Raw genomic sequence first — 21,553 nt, 5'->3', positions numbered from 1 at the left:
GCAGTCTCCTCAAATTAACAACAATAAAGAGCCATCCGCAGTGCTTTGGCCACTCTCCATCCTGAGGGCATTTCCCATATCAACACAAGGCTTATGGTTACACCCCGCTCTATATGTAATCACCCCCCCACCCCCTTACTGTGCAGATGGTTTAGTGTTATTCTATCTGTAACTGGACTCGATGCCAGGCTCTGAGTGGGCCTAATGACTCCTGAACCCAAGTTGGTTAAGTGGGAATCCAACACCAGTGCACTGCTGTAACCTAATCTCCCTTTAGACCACCTGGACCCAGGATCCACCCTGTGGGTTCAAAACGTATTTGGCATTGGCATCACAACTTTGCATTTGCATTTTTAAGCACTCAGCAAACAGCTTTATGAAGACACACAGTGTATTTATTTAGCTTGAACAGTGTTGTAGATGCCATAATGGCCGTCACTGAAAAACATTATCACTGACATTACAAGCACCCAGCTGTAAATGTTCACAACTTGAAGCCAGGGTTCTTTGAAAATAGTTATAACAAATACCCCTGTCTCCCCCCGAATAATTATGCGTGATGCAGAAAATCCTGGCAAAGAGAAAAAAGAGCAGGGAAGCAGGAGGTTTTCTTTTTATAGTATAACTGACATTTGGTCTCAAATGAGAATTGCACCTTCGCTGCCAAAGAACTGAACCAAAGATCTGACTGAGAAAAATTGTATGCTAATATGAAAGACGTTAGGGGTTTTTATGTCTCAGAACTTGTGTTATTAGCATTTTTCCCCCTGCTACGGCTAGATATCCAGGGGAAATTTTTCTGAGCATATTTTCTGTGTATGTGTGCATTTTTGTAGCAGCAAAATGCTTGCAACATATCCATAACGGCTCCAGATGGTTCGCCCTAACATCTGTCTAACCTGACAAAACATAGCCTGCAGCGTGCAGCCATAAGGTGCATTATTGGGTTATTCTGGCACAAGGTTGGCTTCATACCCTATAACAGTCACTGGCTGACAGCATACACACTGAGACAAGGCAAAATTAGTGTCTCTCTCTAGCACATGAATGACAGTTGCTGTGTCCTCCATCACTATATTTTTCTTTCCAGGGTTTTTGTAACACGCAGAGAAAATGTGTGGCACCTCAGAGGGCGGGTCATGCCTTAGTGTATTAATGAGTTGGATAGACAGACAGTGACAAACAGGCAGAAAGACAGACAGGGGCAGCAGAATGGAACGGACTTGAAACAGCGTCTGGCAACTGATAAGTGATGGGAGGAGGAGGTGGGAGAGTCTTTCTGTTTTGGAAAAGGCGAGGTTAAGAAGGGAAAAAAAATCAGAAGAATGAGGGGATTTAAAGGACTTATTGATGGAACACACCTCGTCTTGACTCGCTCTGGTTCTCTCCCCTCATGCTTTGCTACTGTACAACCTTCCCTTATTTCCTTTCTTCCTCACACTTTCTTTTTTCCTCCTCTACCTTTCCATCTTCCCCTCTACCCCCACCCTTCACCCTCTTCCCACCTCCTATCGTGTTGGCCAGGCCACTTGGCCAATTGGTGAGTATGGTAATCAGCTAGAGGCTGATAACAACTGATAAGTCCCCTTGTCGGCTGCTAAGAGCTTGAATGACATTTTTACACAGTCGTAAAAAGGAAAACAAGCCGGTGTGATTTTCCTTCTGTGTGCTACATGACTGACCACAATATGTGCAAATAGGCATAGCTACCTCTTAACGTTATTGTGTGCTTGTGTGTGCATGCATCATGCGGCAACCTTTGCCTTGTCTGAAGGGGCGACAGGAGGTGGGGTGAGGAGTGTCACTCTGCCCACAGAAAGGGCTTTCATCCTGGGCTTATCAGAGCCAACACAGGGGGGAGATCATTGGCTGCTGGAGCGAAATGGCGACTGTTGCTGTTTTCCCCCGTTCACATCAGACCAGTCTTCCTCTGACTGTGTAAACCCCCCCAACCCCTCACGCCACCTCCAACACACACACATGCACAAACAGCGAGAAAGTGCTTTGTGTGTGCATGCATGTGCATATGATTGCTTATAGCTATATGCACACAGACACATTTGGCATGGCCATCACTGTAGAAAATGACAAGCTTTCTGTCACTCTCTCCCTTAAATGCACACTGCCAAGAAACACACACATATACGCACAAATTCATTTACAGTAGAATCAAAAATGACAAATTAATCAACTCCACTTGTTTCCAGTTTTCTAATGGCAAGCAAACATACACAACAACACCAGGGTGCTGTTTCCCATCTTAACCTGGCATTAACCTGATGCTGAATAATCACCCATTTCCTTTTTCCACTTTTGGCCAGCAACCAGAAGACGTGCTACCCACAGCGCCGGTGACAAGGCCATATGCACCCCTAAATCATGTGGTGTTATCGCCATGCTGTGCTCCAACGAGCAACTGTAACCATGATGGAAGACACCAGATGATCTCTGTTCTGGAGCAGAGTTCATTTCCATAATGCTAGATAAACATTATTTAGGGTGAAAAAGCATTTCCTAAGTTTATCAGCTTTGAAAATGTCATCATTACTTTTTTTTTTTTTTTTTCTACAGTCATTTCTTGTTTCTAAACTGTTGTTTTCATATTTTGGAATGAACATATGGTGCCATACAGTAAAATAAGACAGATCACCGGACTTTTAAATGCAGATACAGAAGTAGGCCATGAGAAAAGTGAGAAGATTTAGATAATGATGCACTGCTGGGACAGCAGTTTGATTCCAAAAGAGACAGTTCTGTTTTCTGACATGCAACTGCCAAGTGTGTGTGTTTGTGTGTGTCTGTGTGTGTGTGTGTGTGTGTGTGTGTGGTGAGGGAGACTTGTCAAGTGGAATTACACTCCCAGGTGAAAAGGTCAAACTCACTGACCCGCAGAGACAGGAAGACAACTTGTTTGGTCGAAAAATGCATGAAAAAATGGAAAGGTCACTTCATTCAATACTTTCTGAAAAAGCTCAAAATCCCATCAGAGAGACAGAGAGAGAGAAAAGAAAGCTGCGAGATCAGGGCCAGTGTTGTGTCTCTCTGATCAGTGGACAGCTGATGAATCAGGTGATGCCTCTCTTCATCCCCTGTTGGTCATCTGCTGCACATTTTATGACCCAAACACATCATTCTGAGGTGAGATCTGGAGGCAGAAGATTGTTTTAATCAGCCATTCCCCAAATCCCAGACTTCTCCGTCATGCGTGCTCACTCTTGGATCACAGGAATATTTTACTGTAGTTGCATGATGACTGCAGTCAGGTGATTTTTTTCCATTTCCACTTCATTTTCTGCTTTGCACGTCTCTCCACTGGTTGAGGAAATCTCCCCAGCCTGTCCTGCCGGTGTAAGCGATAGCGCCGACATATTTCACATCCCTATCTGGATGAAGTCACGGTTGAGGTCTGAGGTGGCCATATGGAGGTGACGGCTGTGTGGGTCTGACCACAGCTTCCCCTGCTCTGTGTGGCACTCTCTGGACACCATAGGCGGTGGCGGGATGAGGGGGTGTTTGTCTAGCCCCCTCCATACTGTCTAACAGGCTGGACATGTGGCACAGCATCTGTCTCCTTAGGACAGGCCCACAGCAAAGATCGGCTTGGGTCAAGTAAATGTACATCTATATGATCTGAAAGTAACATGAAACTACCTAAATACACTTAAATAAATATAAATAAATAAATAAATAAATACACTTGCTACTGGTACTTGCCAGCTTTGTTGTGCTAAAATAGCCTCTCTGTTGAAGTGCATTTATGTTTAAAGGTAAGAATCCTCAAGATGTCAGTCCTGGTTGATTTGCCACACCCACGGTTACTGGAGGTAGTGGCAAATGCATTTTAATCATACATTTATATTAGATGAATCCACGCCTCACAATTTACATCCAGTGCCCCCATCCAAAGCTAACACAGGGAGCAGTGTGTCCCATCCTGCATGTAGTAAGTCAGAAAGAAGGGTGTGGAGACTGTGTTTGTGCAGGGGACTGGAGTTTGCGCTGCATTACATTACTTAATTGCAATTCATGTTTGCCTTAGTATAAAGTACGATCCTTCCCGGGCAATTCATTGACCACTTGGAACAGAAAATGTGTCTTGAGAGGTCAGAAATGCAAGAAGAATAAGAGCAACTTGTGTATCTGTGATCATTAAAGATGACTTAAGAAGACAGCAAACAGTAAAAGTCAATAATACAGACCACATGATCAGATATTATCTCAGTGGATTGACATAATGAATACTTCAAGGGATAAATTTGAAAGATTATATAAACTATTTTATGCCTTCGTCCAATAGCAGAACTTATTAGAAGCCACTCAATGAAATGAACCATATCTGACAACATACTTGCTCCTTAAACACTACTCCACTGCTTACCATGAATGCAGGGGAGGATTTCACACAGGGGCTGTTGTATTATAGGCTGTATAGTATTGTTGTGTTAATGTAATAATGCTGAATATGGTACAACTAAAAGAAAAAGCATGTGTCCTGTGAGGCTCTGGAGGCCGGAGGCTGTGGGACAATTTAACACAGCCACAAGCAAAATACATGGAATGGCAATTGCCACAGCCTGAATGGAGCCCTGCGGCGTGAGTGTGCAGAGGTGCATTCACACAAAATCACAAATGAAACGTTGAATGTAAATGGTCTGAGCAGAGTCATAAATCTCTCAGTGGCCGCTGGGCAGCTGGGATCGGGCAGCCAACTGTCAGAATAGTGCAGCTGTGTGAACAGAGATAGCCACTGTGGTGGAGGAGACACAGAGGCAGGCCTGCAGGCTGGGAACTGGAATTGGTCTCTGAAATGTTCGTTTTCAAAATGAAAGGTGCTGAATAGGTCTGTTCCAAACGCTATATATCCATTTTGAGGGGACAATCCCATACAGTTACTCCAAAATAGCTGCAACATTTTGTAGAAGTTTGCTTCATCCACAAAATACACTGAACATCATTGAAAGGTCCAGTGTGTAGGGTTTAGTGGCATCTAGCAGTGAGGTTACAGATTGCAACCAACTGAACACCCCTTGCCTCAGCCCTCCTTTTGCAAGTATGTAGGAGAACCTACAGCGGCCACGAAACTCACAAGAAAGGTGGAAGGAACTCTCTAGAATCAGTGTTTAGTTTGTTCATTTTGGACTGCTGTAGAAACATGGTGCAACATGGTGGACTCCTAAGATCTGTCTTAGATCTCCTTTGGAAACATGATTCTCATTTTCAGGTGATTATACACTAATGAAAACACAATTATGAATATTCCATTTAATTTCTGCCATATTTTGCCAATAGATCCCCCTAAATTCCCCCTGAAATTTTTATGCGCTGATGAACTTTCTCACCTCCTCTGTCAAAGTGAAACTCGATGTGAAAGATTTTAATCAACTGATCGAATTGATTCCACTGGAATTAACTGATTTTGCCAAAAGTTGGACGAGACAACGGTCTGTCAGTTTGATGAAGTTTCTCCTTATTTTGATCACGAGAGAAACAAATGCGAAGCAAGAAGAATGCCAGCAACAACATCAAGCTGTGATTGTCAAATGTTTCATTCTTCTAATGAGAAATCACGTTGGTCAGGACTCACTGGCCAAGACGCAAGGAAGTGAGAGACACGCAAGAGGAATACATCACCGAAGTCTTTAGGGACAACTGAGAGATTTACAGTTCACCCAAAGCTGCAATCCAGTGCCATTGTGCTCATGTTTACATACAGTATCAGCATCCTTGGCTTTTCCACTGGTATAATGAGCAGGTGGTGTCCTATTGTGTAGCACTGTTGGAAGTACAGCAGAACAAAAACACTTTAAGAATCTGCAATGTTGTGCGTGTGCCAAAGTAAAATGAGAGAGGGGAGAAGCAGATTGCTGAGAGGGAGGAAGACAGAGGGGAGGAGAGTCTAATGAAGGTTATAGAGAAGGAGAAAGTCGGAAAGAGAAGAAATGAGTCTGGGATGATAAAAGAGAAAAGAGACAGAAGGATTGTTGAGGAGTCTCCCTGGATTTGCAGAATCCCCTCAGCCTCCAGTTTTGGGACAAAGTCACACTGACACACTTACTGCCTGGTGAGCTCTCTTTCTTCCTCTCTTTCTCTCTCTTTCTCGCTGTCTTTCGCACTGGTAATGAGAACTGTTGGTGTTCGCCCACTGTCACATACACACCACGGTGTTTAACAGTATGTGGGTGTGCTCACTCACACACACACACACACACACACACACACACACACACACACACACACACACACACACACACAGTATTCTTGGACGTCTGCCACAGCACCAGGACACCTACAGTGTGATGCGGAAATAAGAGGAAGCCATAAGGGTCATTTTTATGTTAGTTCCAGCCAATCTCCTTGAAAACACTACTCTTTATGATACAATCATACATCTGCTGTTTTGTTATGAAAATGATAATTGCCTGAGATACAGCCATATTCTAGCCTTAGATCTTTTTGGTTGTCATGTGTGAATGTTTATTGTAAGATAAACCAGTAAATGCATTCATTATGTGCAATCTACGTGTATTTCGAGATTCCAAACATAAAGAAGTGGCTTGACATTTTAGGTTATGTTCTCACTCTCTTTATTGCCAACATAAAAGAGTGGAAACAAGAGGGAAAGGTAAACAGCAAATTTGACAAACATGATAGTGAGCTTTAAAAGTACTGATATATTAGGTTTTGTTATTCTTGGACAAAGCCAGGCTAGCTGATTCCCCCTGTTTCCAGGCTTTGTGCTAAGCTAAGCTAACCAGCTGTTGGCTCTTGCCACATTTTTACTGCACAGACATAACAATAGAGTTGTTTTTTTTCTCCAACTTTTGCCAAGAAATCAGTCATCATTATTCGGTCAGCCACTTCCTTTATACATGCCTTTAGATAGCTAATTAACTGCTCAGTGGGTAAAATACTTATCCCATTGTTCTAGTCAGTTTATTCAGCTCACCTAAACAATACAAATGGAGCCATGACCTTCTAGGGTTTCCTGTAACTGACATGGCTAATTTCTCCATCCGGGCAGAAAACATAGACATATACTGTCTCATTAAAGCATGGGGGCATTTAGTCAGAGAGCGTAATGAGCTTTAGTTCAGTGTGAATCTCGTTCATGAGAGCAGCGTCAAGCAGCGCTGGAAGGTTAGATCGGGATAATGTATTTTAATGTATCACAGTTTACAGAGCCCATAACAAGAAAACAGGCACCCTCAACATAAAATAACCAGCAACACCCTTACTGTCTTTATTACTGGAGCACCATGAATAGACACACTTCTGACATGACTGCACACTTTGGATGGTGGTATTCGATAACAGTAGACAAAACTTCAGCAGAGCCGCTCAGTCTCATTATGCGTTACGTATCCAGTTTCCCTGCTGTCTGTAACCGTGTAAGATACTAAATGATGAATGGATCCTCGCTGCTGCTGCTGCTGCTGCTGGCCTCGTATTCTCCCATACTCGACTCAACAACAGTGAAAACCCAGCACACGTGTTTCCCCACAATCAGCTCCACACATATGACCATATCGCTGCTGTAAAAACCATGTACATACACCTCACATGTTTACCTTCCTCTGCACTTCAATTAAGTTGACGTTTACATTCACAGAGGAAACCTTTTGAGATATAAATGTCAGTTCTCAAAAAGCAATCAGAGGGAAGCAGCACATCATTTTCCTCTATATCTCAAAGAATGGCATTTGGAGGTGTTTTTCAGTAGATTCACACTTGCTGACACTTCCTATCTAATCAACACATTCCAGCCAAGCCCAGCACAAGATGACAAGTTGTACATTCACAGTGTTTTACTGCTCATAATTACAATATGATTGTTTCTGAGGTAATAACAACAGTGCATGGCTTTTTGTCAGTCAAAGAACATACCTAAAATGACTAAAAGTAGGTCTTATATTTCATTTCTGCCCATTATATTGTGGAAATTCTATGAACAAAGGGGCCAAAGGTCAATGAACTCATTCAACGCATAATATAGACAGGATTATTATGACAGCAGCAATGTGAAAACCATCCTATCAGGTCAGAAGAATAGAAAAACATCCAAGTCCGGTTCTGCCAAACAACAGAGAAGAAAACAGCAGAACACATTTGCTGGTTGTTCTTTGAACTGTGCTGCTTCTAGACAGTCGCAGGCAGAGGAGATGTGATGAATTCCCCTGGAGCCAGCACGGGAAAAAGAGCTGAACTTGTCCTCACATCTCCTGCTGCTGAGGAGAAATAACTAGCTGCACTCACTTTGATGGAGAGAGGAATACATACACACACACACACACACACACACACACGCACACACACACTCTGGCTCTCTGCCTGGCTGCTTGGAAGTAACTAATTTTTTTCTATGTTTCTCTCATGTCCCTTTCCCATTTTTCTCCTGGTTCCTCCACACTCAACCCGTCTGCTGTCTTTCTCAAAATGACTCTGACTTTTAGCTCCCTCTTGTTCTCACTTTTACCTTTCTTGCTCATCACTCCTTTTCACACCAATTAATTCCTGCTCTCATTATCCTCACTGCCTCTGCTGTCGTTAAGTTCATCACGCTGATGGTTCCCACATCAAACCTCCTCCCTCTCCTTTAAGTCTCACTTACCTGTGCAATCTCATACAGCAGTTTGTAGTGTTCCTCCCGTTTCTGCAAGGTGCACAAATTGCAGCCCATTCTAGTTGTCAGGGAAACAGTGGCGAGTGCCCGCTGGAGTGTGTGTGCTGTCTGCGGTGTGTGTGAGCTCCCCCTGGGGCGAAACACACTCGGGCTCCTCTTCCTTGGCTCCCCCACACCTCCTTCTCATCCGTGTATCCTCAGAGATCCTCTCTATTCGCTCCTAGCGCAGAAAACACACACATACATGTGTACCAGCTCACTGCTATAGCAGAGGATGTGCATGTGGTTCCCTCAGTGTGTGTGTTTGTGGGGAGTATATCAGTGGCAGGATGAGTAAAAACACCTTGCCTCTCTTTCCCTGTTGCCTGTCACTCCTTCCACTGATTCTCACTTGCATGCCTACATACACCCTCTCCACCACCTCCTCATCTCAGTGTGAGCACACACTCGTACGCACGCACGCTTTTGGCTCATGGAGACACACCTCCTCCTGTGGCAGGCTGCCCATACATGCCTGCTCCTACTCCGGCTCATGAATAGATGGAGTCCTCATTGGCTGTTTAAGGGAAAGGGGGCTGGGAGAAGAGGGAGGGGACTGGTCTTATCTTGGGCAGATTCACTATCTGAGCATCAGTGTTGTTGCTTGCAGGCGGAGTGAAGGGCATGCCGCATGTGTGTGTGATGGTAGCTGCATCTGTTGTGTGGTCAAGAGTGTATCTGTTTGCTCTCTGTGTGAACACATTGCATCATGCAAAATCCCACATTCCTATAATTCAATGCAAAAAATTCAATACAAGAAAACTCCAACAGGAGTTTCTCTCTCACCCCGACAGTTAATCAAGTTACAGAGACGGCTATTTGTCTGTGCGCACATTCGACAACTGGATTTGGCATAGAAATCAATCTCATTTGGATTCAATCAGATAGCCTTTTGCACTCAGTACAACGACTGGAGGAGTGGTGTTTAGAGGCTGCCATAGATTTACAGTCATAGCGCGATAGTCACCAAACAGATGCTCCCTCTCTCTCTCTGTCGGCAGTTAGACAAGGGCACCAGGCTGGGCTGACACACAGGAAGAAACACAGACTGGTATTGATTGGCTTCAAATTAGCTTCCAGCCCAACTGGCCTCTCTCCACGGCCACAGGGGTGAGGGGACAGAGGGGGAGTGAAGGAAAGAGAGGGTGATGGAAAGAGAGGAGAGGACAGCATGGGAGTGATGCTGTAAAGATAAATTGAAAGAGCAGTGATGGTATTACAAACCTGTCACACGAGAAATTAATGCTAATTTGCCACAACAAATACAACTTGACAGATGCATAACGCTGCCCAGATTACATTTTTGATCAACATAATGAGGAAAAGTTTTCTATGAACATTTTTCTGTTTGTGTTTCTGCACTCAGTTAAGGTTAGGGAGAGATCACGGCCATGCTTTGATAGTGAAAAAGACAAAGGTGAGACGAAGAATGACAAACTGAAATTTTACACTGGAGTGTTGCTGGGCTCTGGGTCTGTCCCTGTTGTGCTAACCCAATAGCATAGCTCCAATAAAACTGATTAGAGAAGGTGGTAGGATGTAGAACATCACCACGCCACTCACCAATAAAACCAGATCAAAAACAAGAAGAGTGAGTGTGAGAGGGATGAAGAACCTGCCAAAGAAGTCTGAAAGTTTGTGCTATCACAAAATGGGAGGAGGCTCACCCATCAGTCAGAGTCATACTTTTTGTTAAATATGCCACAGGGATTTCAGTGTATCACACGGAGGGATAGGAGCCAGCATGATAAATCTGCCAAGCATAAGCACGGCCAAGAGGTGCAGAAGCATGGTCCATCAGTGACTGTATTTATACTATCTCTGCCATTCATTTTCATAATCACCCTTTGCTACTGATTGTCTCTCTTGCCAGTAGCCTCTCTCAAAATCCCAACTGAAGCATAAAGTGAAAGTGATGTGTCCATATCCTTCAAGTCATAAATGAAGTGCTGAATGTATGTGTCCTTATGTGTTTTCACTTGTATAATGCAGGGATGTGCACAGCACTGTTCTGTATTGTCCCGGGGGAAGTTCAGCCTACAGTGTGCAAGGACAGCCTTCAGCTTCACAATGGTAAGCATATAGAACCCATACGAACTGAACAACATATTGTACTGAATCGTTTCTTAACTTAACTCTTTGTGCCTTTCTTCCTTTACAAGAGGTCAGTCCAGTTCATAATGTAGTATAATGTATTTTACAATAAAATACCTAAACTGTACTGACTAACAGTATAAAATCTGCTATGGCAGACTGAACCTCCAGTCAAGAGGCAGCTACACTCCGTCTGCATGACGAATAGCTGTCACTGCTAAGACTATGAGCAGAGAGCGCAGATGCGTCATCCTTCTTATCACCAGTCATGCAGGTACAAGGACCATAGTGGTGCAGTCAAGGGCGTCAGAGCAGATCCAGATACAGCCCCCCAGATAACACTTAACCCTTTCCCTCTCCGTCCACGCTCGTCCCCTTCTGATGAGGTCACCCCTTTCTCTGCTGACCTCTGAAGGTGACTTCTCAGGGCTGACATCACCACCTAATGAACTTTGTGCTTGTTCTGTATTCTGTATACTATTTTCTTTTGTTCTTTGTCCTGATTTTCTCCTGTCAGCCTCTTCCACTCTTTTTCAGTGCTGATATTTGCAGTCTGAGTATGGGATTAGCAATATTAGCAGACTCTGGTTAAACTGTGATCACCCATAAGCTCAGACTTGCTGACAGACACACATAGAGAGAGCCAAATGTGTGTCCAGAGCACACAAACACAAACCAATAGGCAATAGCAGCAAGACATTTTCCATCTTTTTCCTCCCCTTTTCACACAAAAGAAAGTCAATGTGAGATGCATGATGTTTCCACTGATGGTGACATCACCATTGTCATCAAGACAGTGGCCATTTAGGGCCTATCACCATCCCTTTTATTGTTCATTTCACCCACTTTCCATCATCTCTCCTCCATTTCATCATCCTCTTCTACTGTCTATATGTACAAGAAACACCGGACAGATGCCTGGCTCATGCTCTCATATAAATTTGAAGAGACTCGTATAACTTTAAGAGACATGGGATTTGAACCCTTACAGATCAGAAATTATATGAGGAATATTGCGCAAACAAAGTGCCTGCTTCATCGTCTTTGATGTCTGACAACTGGACTGGCAATACAGCAGCAGAGTGGTGTCATACTTGTAAGGTTGCATGTTCAATAAATTCTTAGACAAGTAGTTAACTTTCGGGTGAGGAGGGCTGAGGTGGGTTCAAACAGCTGTACCGGTCATTCCATATTTTATGGTAAAGTCTGTCAGTGTGATCTGCCAGTCAGTCAAAGGTTAACCAAAAATAGCTTGCTGCAGGGGGAAAGTGTTGCACTTCAAAGGCAGCCTGAAACGCTGCATTAGCATAATGTCCTATATGGCTGTGATGGAAAGAAAATTGGTCACTTCGCACGTTCCTCTCTGAAAATAGAAACTTTCCGTGTCTATTTTCAAACCATTTCAGTATTGACATTAAATCTGAGTCTAAACTTTAAAAAAGAAAATTCTCTGAATTCTAGGTGTAGCAGGTAATTACAGCTGTGTGAGTCCAAGATGTTCAAAGGCCACAGTATCCTTGACGACAGACGGAGCGGTGCGTCATGGGTGGAGAGCTAATCAGGAACAATGATCACGCATTTGGGCTGTGCTCAAAGGCCTGCCTTGCAGAATACCAACAAACTGCTGCTCAGTAAGTTACTGGTGCAACTCACAAAGTTGCCTTGAAGCACATCAGCGTAAACACATCGTGGACACAATGGAGAGGCGCGCTTTTAATGTTGGCGCAGGCAGACTGAAAACACCTCCAGGACTCACAGATCTCGGCTTTATGTTTATCTGAGAGTGTCCTTCATGCAATGTCATTTATGACTCTTTAGGATGATAGTTAGTATGTTCAAAACAACACCAGGTTCTCTCTCAGAGACATCGAGGACGAAGCCGTGATGCTTGATTTATTTTGACCAAACAGCCTAACAGGTTCTGATGCCAGTCTTCACTTAGCAGCTTCGGTTTTGTCAAAAGATTTAATCAATTCTCAACCACCTGTGGTGAAAAAGTTTGCTTTTAACATGACTTTTAGATGCTGCACCATGTGTAGAAAGATCAAAACAAAACAGCAGTATTTCTGCCAGCATTAGACAGCTGGGCATCTCAAAGCCAGTGGCGTGAGAAGAGCCTGAGGGCGAGCCACACACAGCTCTCAATAGCCATAACCCATATATTATTTAACACTCTGAACCATTCATCTAGGTAAAAACACGATTAGAGTGCTACTTACAGCACGGAGCTAAAGGCCGAGGGGAAATGATGGTACGTGATGGTAATTGAAAAGCAGCGTCCTTTTCTGTTTTTTGTTCTAGTAATTACATTGTAACTATTCATTACTGTCTAATTACTTTGCAGGAGGCCAGCGTTCAGATCCAATCCTCATAATGACTATCTCTCCTCCGCTCATTGTCTCCTGATCCCGATTGTTGAAGCAAAATGACTGACTCTGTAAAAAAAAGAGAGAGCCTGCGTGATTCCAGTCATTTAATTATCAAATTATGAGCAGAGTTGTAAGAGAAACAAAAGGCGGTCAGCCCGCAAAAGTAAGGAAAAGACAAAACAACTAAAATGGGATCCATTTAATGAAACACAGAGGGACCTTTTGTTCATAATTTGCAGACTGCCAGCTGGGCAAAAATCATTCATTAGTGAGTTGTTGAAGAAACAGTGTGTTTTAATGTCCAATCTTGGTTAGTTATGTCGCCTTTGAGCAGCCAGGCAAAGTGATGCAGACACACACACGTATATACACAAACACACAAAATGTGCGATAATGAAACCATTCAGAGTTTGGCATCAAACAAAGTGAGGCAGCCCTTAAAACAAGTCATATCACTGTTGAATCAGTTGCCAACACTTTCTTTTTCATTGCTCCACTGAGCAGGGCTATTTAGGAAAGCCAGTTGTAACATTTCAGGAACTTTCTTGAACCGTTGTGACCAGACACCCGGAGGCTGTGTTACCTCCTGCTCACTCACTATTCAATATAAACAGCAACTTAACCGCTACATGCAGTATGACCGGGGGGAATATGACACCCTGACAGCCTCTTTACTCGATAAGCTAGCAGCCAAACTGGCGTCTGACCAGCTGACCACACAGCACGTTGGCCAGGGAGGGTCAAGTAGCCCATAAGGATGGAGTTGTCCTCAGGCAATGGGACACAGGTTCACATTTCCTTCAGCAGCTTTTCTTTGTTCGTTAAATTAGCCAACAAAGCGTGGAGGAGCTTTGTTCCACTGAAAGACGTGAACCTCTTGCAAGAAGAGCACAACCTTGATTCAGACAGATATCTCAAAAACTATCAGATGGATCACCATGAAATTTGGGACAGATATCCCTGAAGGAAGACCCCTAATTACTTTGTTGATCCTGACATTTCATTTAGTGTCACCAAAGGGGTGAATCCTCCTGACTTTGGTGATCCCCTGACTTTTTCCTGTGGCAGCTGTTGCATGGATTGTCTTGAAATTTGTTCCTGACTTTCATATTCTTCTCAAGATTTTGGTGACGCCTTAACTTTTCATCTAGGAGCATCATCAGGTCAAAAATGTGTGTTTCTCTAATGCTTTGATTCATGACCAAATACTGCAAAACCAATGAGTCCCATCAGACTCAGCTGTACAGGTGTTTAGCGCTAATTAGCCAATGTAGCCTCACAGCTGATAATGTGGCCGTAGACTCTTGGTCTCCTTACCTCATCGCCAGTTCCAGCCAAAATATATCAGTGAGTTCTGATGCCATGCAGATATTTGATCACAGCATCTAAAGCAACTGGAGCTCATCTGCCACACAGCTGAGTCTCAGGTTCCACCCCGTCCAGTGTGTGTGTGTGTGTGTGTGTGTGTGTGTGTGTGTGTGTGTGTGTGTGTGTGTGTGTGTGTGTGCGCGCAGAAGAGACAAAGAGGTAGGGACACATTATTATTTGTGTTATAGCCTCAGGGTGTAAACATACACAGATACCCTCTGTCTGGACACATTTACACTGGAGTGTTGCTGGGCTCTGGGCCTGTCCCTGTTGTGCTAACCCAATAGCATAGCTCCAATAAAACTGATTAGAGAAGTCTTCCCCTGCTGCTCCCAGGCCCTGCTGCTGGACTAATGGCACAAGTGGGCCTCTCAATCTTTCCACAACATCTGTGCCAGTATTTAACCATGAGAATGGATGGAGCTCCAGGGCCAAGAGAGCACCACCAGTGACCTGCGGGACAGGGAGAAAGATAGATAAAACAGATAGATAGAAAAATAGATCAATAGATACTTAGATTTGTCCATCTTTTTCTGTTTTCCTTTCTCCATCTGAATGCTGTGCACACCATCCTCTCCTCCACTCTATGCTGGAGAGTGCAGGAAGGCCAAGCCAGCTGTTCCTGCATTGTCCAAGGACTTAACAGGATTACAGGGGGGCACAAGGCCAGCCTCTTACACACACACACACACATGCAGACAATTCCATACACAGACTTAACCTGAAACTTCAAAGGCACACTGAAACGCACAAGGACACGTCATCCCTCGGCTTTACGGATAGAGGCTGGGACCATGCTTGGCCAAGCATGCAGATACTGAGTTATTATGATGCTCAGTGTCACAAAAATAGTGTAACAAAGAGCAACAAAAAGTAAAAAAAAATAAAATACCACACTGTATAAGTTGGCAAAACATTGCACTAAAAACCACAAATGTCAACCTGTGGTGGTGACGCTAAAGGAAAAATTAGAGGATGACCAAAGTTAGGATCCATCCTTGGGGGATCAAGCATATATGTACAAAATTTCATAGCAATCCAATACAATAATGGTGAAGATATTTCAGCATGGACCGAAGATGTCAGGATAAAATAAACTCCTTAAAGACAAGTTAGGGTGTATAATCATGCAGTTAGTAGATCTAGCATTTCCTAGCAACAATGAGGGTACCTCATTAATTTGCAACAGTAATCTTAATGAGATAAATCTACAGTTTGATCTCTAATGGTTCCCTCCCACATGAAGGCATGAACCCTTTCTTTCTCTTCTGCTTTCACTCTCTCTGTTCTTTCTGTTGTCCTGGAAGTCTTGCCCATCTGGAGCCCATTTGATCTGTATCACTTGCTCAGTTTGGGCTTCAAAAGACCCTTTTTGCACTTTATATTGAACCAGTACACTGTTTTCTTAATGAGGGAAAAATATCTAACCTCTTTCTTCACTGAGGTTTACCACAAGTACAATAGGTGAAGAAATTAAGGCTTTATTTCCAAAAACAGCTGTAAAATTTTGTCTGAAACTCTATAATTTTGTCATGATGAATGTAATCAAATATATGGTGTTTTGCAAAAATGATTTTTAAAATGCTCACCATAATTATTTTAATGCTAATGCTATTAGTCATTTAAATAAAGTCCCACTCTGCCTCCCACTCCACCGCTCTTCCATATTTTTGCATGCACATCCTCCCGTGGTGGAGCACAGTGCTTTCGATTTCTATCAGTGCATCGGCTTGGTTTAAAAGGGCTTCCCTGTTGTGAATTAATGTGGCCTTAATCTGGCCCCCCACACACGGTGATAAAGCGGTGTAAGAGACGGAGCGTGTTCGGTCAGAGGACACAAGATTAGTCATACGCCACTGAGCTCGAAGCGGGGCCTGCGATGTCGCGTGGCGTCTCACTTCCTGGTTCCAGCTGCCGGCGCCCCTTTTCCTTTCTAATCCTGATGGAGGACAAGCTACTGCCTGCCAGGAAGATAAGGAAGTGTCCATTGTGTCCCTGATCCTCCTTATGTCTGTATATTACGGTGCTTCTTAAGTCAATGTGCCAACCTGAGGTGTGGTCACAGCAGAAATGCTCTGAGAACAATGGCTCCATCTGGAACAAAAAGAAGCACAAAACTGTGCACAAAAGAATTAACTTTAGAGTTTTCTTTCTGTCTTTCCTTGCAATTAGCATTTTCTTGGTTGCTGGAGAAATGGTAGCCTTGAACATGCAAGCAAAATCTCAACAAATACACACAAATGTTTTGTCGATGTCAATTCCTTTACATGGCAGGAGGAGTCCACGTTGAGTTTACATCTGAATGCTCTGTGCTTTCTACATGACAGTGGGGGCCTGAGCTCCTGTTGTGAATCGGCACATAGTATTGATTTGGGGTCCTCTGTGGCTGAGGGTGTGGCTGGCTAACTGGCAGCGGTTGGCCTTACAGTCAATAAGCTCAATAAAGTGTAGATTGTAGAACATACAGTAATTTGGAAAATCCCAAGGAACACAGATCTATATGGGGTAAATCTATACAGCAGGTCAGCAGTGGGTTTCTATTGCACATACAGATGTGTCTGTTTTAATAAGTCATTGGATCATTTGTTGAGTTCCTTAATCACAGTGAGACTTGGCATTACAGCCATTTTATGACGTGCATTTTGACCTGGAAGAGCATTAAAGCCTTGCAACCTACTTAAATTATGAAGTCTTAACTTTGACTATTGACCCTGCAGCATCTGATAGACAAGATTTCAGACTTTAATTAGAACAAATAGACAATAAAACAGAAACAAAATAACATCAGCTTAAAACTATGTATATTATATGCAAAAGAGTATAAACATATTACCAAAATATAGCACCTTTTGGAGTACTGCACAAAAAAGTAGCAAAAAAAAAATGTTATTAGGAAATGTTATTTTGTATAATGTGTTATACAAGTCATGCCTGTATAACTTTAAGTCACGCTTTCCTTCCTGTGACAATGCCATTATAATGTTAATAGCAGTTGACGACTGCTCAGGACGTAACTTACTGTCATTTAAGTGTCTTTTCTTTTTTCCTGTCAGTTGCAGTGTTCATATTGCCTCTCATCCAGTGTGTATCGTTTGACTTGTATCTCTTGCAAAATCAATTCACTGCAGCCAAGAAGACCCAAAAAGACAGGTGCCTCTATTCAATTTTCATTTCTATGGTGGGTGGGGAAAGGAATAGAGAAACAACACAGACACAGTAACATGTTAACTTTATCTTTATTGTTTCTAATGTAGTTACTCCTCACGGTAACATTAATCGTATCATCAGATGGTAGGATGTTATTGTTGAATGAAGCCTTTCAGATAAAGCCATAGAAATAGTCCAGGCTGTTGTTGCTGCATAATGACTGTCATAAAATCATCAGATAAACAAATCTAAGCAGCTGCGAATCCCACTAATCTGTTACCTGATCTATCCCACAGTGCATTTTATTTTATTTGCTTGCATCTGCTGGAGAGCCACAGGGCTTCTGGGTCTAATGTTCCCTGTTGCTGTGCTTTCTTTTTAATGCTCACAATATTGCAAGACATTTTGAAACCAACTGTTTTTTCTTGTCCCCAAAATGATCCACACACAGATAAATGTGATTGATTGCTTGATCGACTGGGCATTCCTTTAGCACCCTGCTGGTCCCAGTCCTCGCCCAAATAAAAAATTTACTGTCCCCACGATGGCCGTACAACAAAGAAAAAAATGGCTTTACAAGGAGAAGATGACCCATCAGTCCAATTGAACAGTTTCAATTCATGCTGCAATATCGTCTTAAGTATTCATTTGTAAAAAGAAAAAAAAAACATTTAGATTTTAAAAGATCTGAATTACCAACAGGGAATAGCAACAGGAACAATTGTGCTTACATGCCTGTGAAAATTATTTTGAACCTTCCAGATTTCACATGATCCAAGGCGAATAAATAAAATAAAAACATAAAAAAACACAACACCAAATTAGTAGCAGTGGTGTTTTTGAAGTCAACCATCAGCACCTTTCAGCATTGACACATGGGTCATTTCATAGATTATCAAGCAACGTTCAAAGCAGCCTGAACACAGACGGTCTGGCACGAACACAAAGCTCTGACACCAGCTCTGTTATGACCCCAGAGGTTAAAAGGATGCAGGGATCAGATGGCCTCAGTCTTTACAATGCTAATGAGGATTGTGGAGCACCCCTTTTTAACACGAGCTGGTTATGGCTGCACACATGTACACATGTTTTGTTCCTCAGTGAAGATCTTCTGTTGAGAACATTCGCTCTGTGACCCCTAATCCTTGCCAACCTACTTTAAACCTGACAGTCCTGACCCCATGGTCTAACTTAAACTAGCCTCTAAAAGGAACGAGGACCTGTGAAAAGTATTTCACTTCTGAAGCCTAATCTCTTGGTCACACCACTAAATAGCACAGTGAAATAAGTCAGTGATCATATAATCCCTCTTTGGTGGAAATTTTTACTGCCACAGAGGAGGTTAAATATATAAAAATGAAAAATAGATAAAAGTAGACGGTTCAACACAGCTGATAAGCTTTAGCTTCTGCCATTTTGGATGTTCGTGCTCTCTGGTGCCCTCAGAGGTCAGCAGCAATGTCTTAACGGCTTGATACTGGCCAACAGTTCAAATTTGTGAGTCAAAGTTCACTATCCGCACAGATTTCACCTAATTTTTTATTTCATTTTATTTTTTGGGCCCCACAAGTGAATAAGTGTCACCAGGCCTGAACAAACTAGTTCTCACAAGGATAGAGCTACAAGAGCGCTCACACGCTGATATTTACAGCTCTCTTTTCACCTTATAAAATCCCTTGTTTTTCTAGTCCAGCAGTAGCCTTGCCAGTTGTTTATGATCCAATATCAAGCCATTTTTTTTACAGCCACCCTGGATGGGGACAAAGCACAGAAGGTCAGGGTGCGGGCTTTTATTGGGACATACCACTGGTGAAAGTCATAATGCTGTCAGCAGTGTTTTACAGCACTTTAAACTGCTTGTTAAAGACATATTAGCCTGTCTGATATGATTGGACTTGTCTCATATTCATGAATTAACGCTGTTCTCCCACATGTACAGTATGTTTTAATCAAATCAGTCTCATTTAAAAATAGGAGGGTGCCGTACAGTAAAACATTATTTTTTACCTTCCTCTCTCGACTTCTCATCATGCCGTTGTTGTCATAGCAACCATGCAATATGACAGAGCTGATGATGGACGAGCACTAAGCGGAGATCTGTCACTGAAATGGCCTCATATGGTGGAGCCATGCAATAATGATGTGTGTACCTGCATGTGTGTGCATGTGTGTGCATGTACTACAATCAACACACATGGATCTGTTACTTTTTCCTCTTCTGCTGCGTCCACAGGAAAGGCAAATCGTTTTGTTTTGATTTGATGTGGGAGTTCTCCTCCAACCACGAGCATGACAAAGAGCCGATGTCAAGTGTGTTTGGACAGTGTTTCATGTGTTGATGGCAGACAAAAACGAATAAGGGCTCTGTGTTTGGTTGTGCTTGAATCAGGGCCCCGGGAGGGAAAAGCAAGCTGCACGAAAACTTACAACAAAACATGTGACAAAGCACCATAACTTACTTTGTCACCTTAGCAGGAGGTTGTGTTTAATGGTAGAAGGTCACATACAGAACTGGAATAGATAAGGCCTTTCTGTTCTGTTCTGTTCTGTTCTGTTCTGTTCTGTTCTGTTCTGTTCACTGGATACAGTACAAGTCTGCATGCACTCATGTCACAAAATTTAAGAAAGAAGAAGGTTCTCTTGAATTCATTCAAAGTACATGTTAGTCTGATATGATGCACCTGAGAAAGGTCCAAAGGCTCTAATTTAAATTGGAAATAATGGTGCATCTGATCGTGTCTTTGCTAAATGTTTTCAAATTTGTCAATTAAACCTGCACCTCTCTTGCCACAGAGAAACACTTTCTTCTTTGCTGACCTTCAGTGGTCAATTCATCAGAACGGAGCATTGAGGGCATGTTCGGGTCACCCTCTGTCCCAGTGGGGGTCCTCTTCGGTCAGAAAGATCAAAATGGTGAAGAGGCTTAATCTCTTGAGAGGAGCGCTTGTTTAGTGGATCCATGATGGCACAAGGTCAGTTAAGTGTCAGAGTTCAAAAGGCACCACTCAACCTTTCATTCTTTTTTTCATCTCTCTTTCTTCTTCTTGCAAGTTGTGTGAAAACAATCTCACCTGGTGAACTGTTTCAGAAGGTAGAAAAGACACAGAAAAGTTAGACTTTAGCCCTCAGGTTGTCCTCACATGGGGGTCTTGGGTAAAGCTACAAGAATGGTAAATCGCTCCTGGTCACAGGTCTGATTCCACAGCTCTCTGCAGATTCAAACCTCTCAACAGCCATCGCTCTCAGATTTATTGCTGTTTTTCCATTTTATACAACTCTACTGTGTCAGAGCGACATTGGTGCAATGCAGTAAGTTTTTTTCCGTTGCACACTTCAGTCGAGTGCAGGAATTCTAGAAGTGTGCTGCACATCCACTCGTTCTTGACATTGCAGTGCAGATACCACCACACATTACTGCAGGGAGGAATTGTTTTTTGATTGATTTTGATTCTCATGCTTTTGCACATGCAGTTTAACACAGATAAGAGATAAATATACCTAAGTGAGCAACAAGATGCAGGCAAATAATAAAAAGAGTTAAAAAGTTTGAAGCATCCAAATTAGAAGTTAGAAACTTATTCCAAACACATCACTGAGTGTCTATGTTATTTGTGTGGTTACTTGACCTGAGAGGCCGTGTTTGGGTTTTATGATAATTTCAGCTCAGTCTGGGTTCACAGCATCCATGAGTGTCTTCAAGTGCTGCAGTGGCAACCAAGTCCACTCAAAGCTTTTAGAGCATGTGGGATAAAAAACACGAAGAGCTCTGTTAAAGGTCACAGCATCCAATCATGCCAAACACAGTCAGTCTTAATGGCAGAATATTAGGTGTATTTAATAGCCCACTTCTATGGTCATATCTATTTGCTTTACCAGCTATTACTTTTTCATCACTGCCTGTAATTTTCCAAGCATT

The 21,553-nt window shown here is 42.8% G+C and overlaps 1 protein-coding gene across 2 annotated transcripts in view; it reads right to left on the bottom strand.

Moving 5' to 3' along the window:
- The window catches only part of pdzrn4 (PDZ domain containing ring finger 4), a 34,085-nt gene extending 25,024 nt beyond the window's left edge, over positions 1 to 9,061 (bottom strand). The window contains exons 1-2 of one of the 2 annotated variants that reach the window (XM_070992041.1): positions 8,964 to 9,061; positions 8,609 to 8,840 (exon numbers count right to left, since the gene is read on the bottom strand). In XM_070992041.1, coding sequence (XP_070848142.1) covers positions 8,609 to 8,677 — 69 coding nt within the window. In that variant the 5' untranslated portion in view covers positions 8,678 to 8,840; positions 8,964 to 9,061. Of the gene's footprint in view, positions 1 to 8,608 lie in introns of both variants that reach the window. The other variant, XM_070992040.1, reaches the window with a different exon arrangement.
- Between the last annotated feature and the right edge of the window lie 12,492 nt (positions 9,062 to 21,553).

The sequence above is a fragment of the Chaetodon trifascialis genome, chromosome 22, assembly GCF_039877785.1.
Source record: "Chaetodon trifascialis isolate fChaTrf1 chromosome 22, fChaTrf1.hap1, whole genome shotgun sequence".
NCBI classification, from domain to species: domain Eukaryota; kingdom Metazoa; phylum Chordata; class Actinopteri; order Chaetodontiformes; family Chaetodontidae; genus Chaetodon; species Chaetodon trifascialis.
Note: the sequence above shows the minus strand (reverse complement) of the source record. Positions and strands in the feature narration are given on the sequence as shown.